Raw genomic sequence first — 1,036 nt, 5'->3', positions numbered from 1 at the left:
TTATATATGGACAACTTACTTTTATATATGGACAACTTACTATTATATATGGACAACGTACTATTATATATGGTCAACTTACTATTATATATGAACAACTTACTATAATATCTGGACAGCTTACTATTATATATGGACAACTTACTATAGTATATGGACAACTCACTTTTATATCGACAACTTACTACTATATATGAATTCCTTACCATTATATATGGACAACTTACCATTATATATGGACAACTTACTATTATATATGGACTACTTACTATTTCATAAGGACAACTATTTTATAACCAAACAAAGACACACACAGAACGCTTACCTCGTTGATAAAGTACTCGAATCGCGCATCGGCTACGTCCGTAGCGGCGTCGCAGTCGATTCGACGGAATGTCTGCTGTGTTTGGCGCACCACTTGGCCTATAGTGCCTTTGTAGTGGGGCAGCGTCTGCGGTTAAATGGGCCGGGTTTTAGAATTTTAGGGTTTTATAGTGCCTTTGTAGTGGAGCAGCTTCTGTGGTTTAATGTGCCGCGGGTGTAATGCAATAGGTATGTGAGCTACACGCGTAGGAGTGTGATAGGGTTTAAGGTTTAGGGTTTTCAGAGTTTGCCAGCACCATGCATACGTTTAAAGGGTAGTAAGCACTAGTCAAAACTAGTAACCACTGGTAACCACACGCACCAGTGAGCAAACACCTTACCTTGACCTTTCCCTCAAATCCTTTGCAGTAGCGCGTCATCAGGGAGTTGATCTCCGGAGTCATGTATGCCGAAAACACTAACGTATGGCGGTACGTTTTGGCCATTCCGTTTAGATAGAACTCTCTCAGCCGAGAGAAGTCCGTTTCTCCAGATTCCTAAGAAGAGTTATTGATGAGTGTGAGTAGGATCATTCAATTTCATTCGGAACTTTACGCAACTCCGGGTATGCTGACGATATGTCGTTAGCTACATATATATATATATATATATATAACGTTATATATATATATTATGTATATATATATAACTATTANATATATATAATATATAA

General features: G+C 38.1%; 1 protein-coding gene across 1 annotated transcript; it reads right to left on the bottom strand.

Annotated features, from left to right (window-relative positions):
- Positions 1–268: 268 nt before the first annotated feature.
- Positions 269–860, bottom strand: SARC_17083 (hypothetical protein; the record flags this gene model as incomplete). The annotated part of the gene is made up of 2 exons (XM_014288817.1): positions 269–451; positions 705–860. Coding segments are annotated over 2 exons (339 nt in total), but the record flags the coding sequence as incomplete, so codon positions are not given.
- Between the last annotated feature and the right edge of the window lie 176 nt (positions 861–1,036).

The sequence above is a fragment of the Sphaeroforma arctica genome, assembly GCF_001186125.1.
Source record: "Sphaeroforma arctica JP610 unplaced genomic scaffold supercont1.9711, whole genome shotgun sequence".
Lineage (NCBI taxonomy): Eukaryota > Ichthyosporea > Ichthyophonida > Sphaeroforma > Sphaeroforma arctica.
This window is presented reverse-complemented; position numbering and strand designations above follow the sequence as displayed.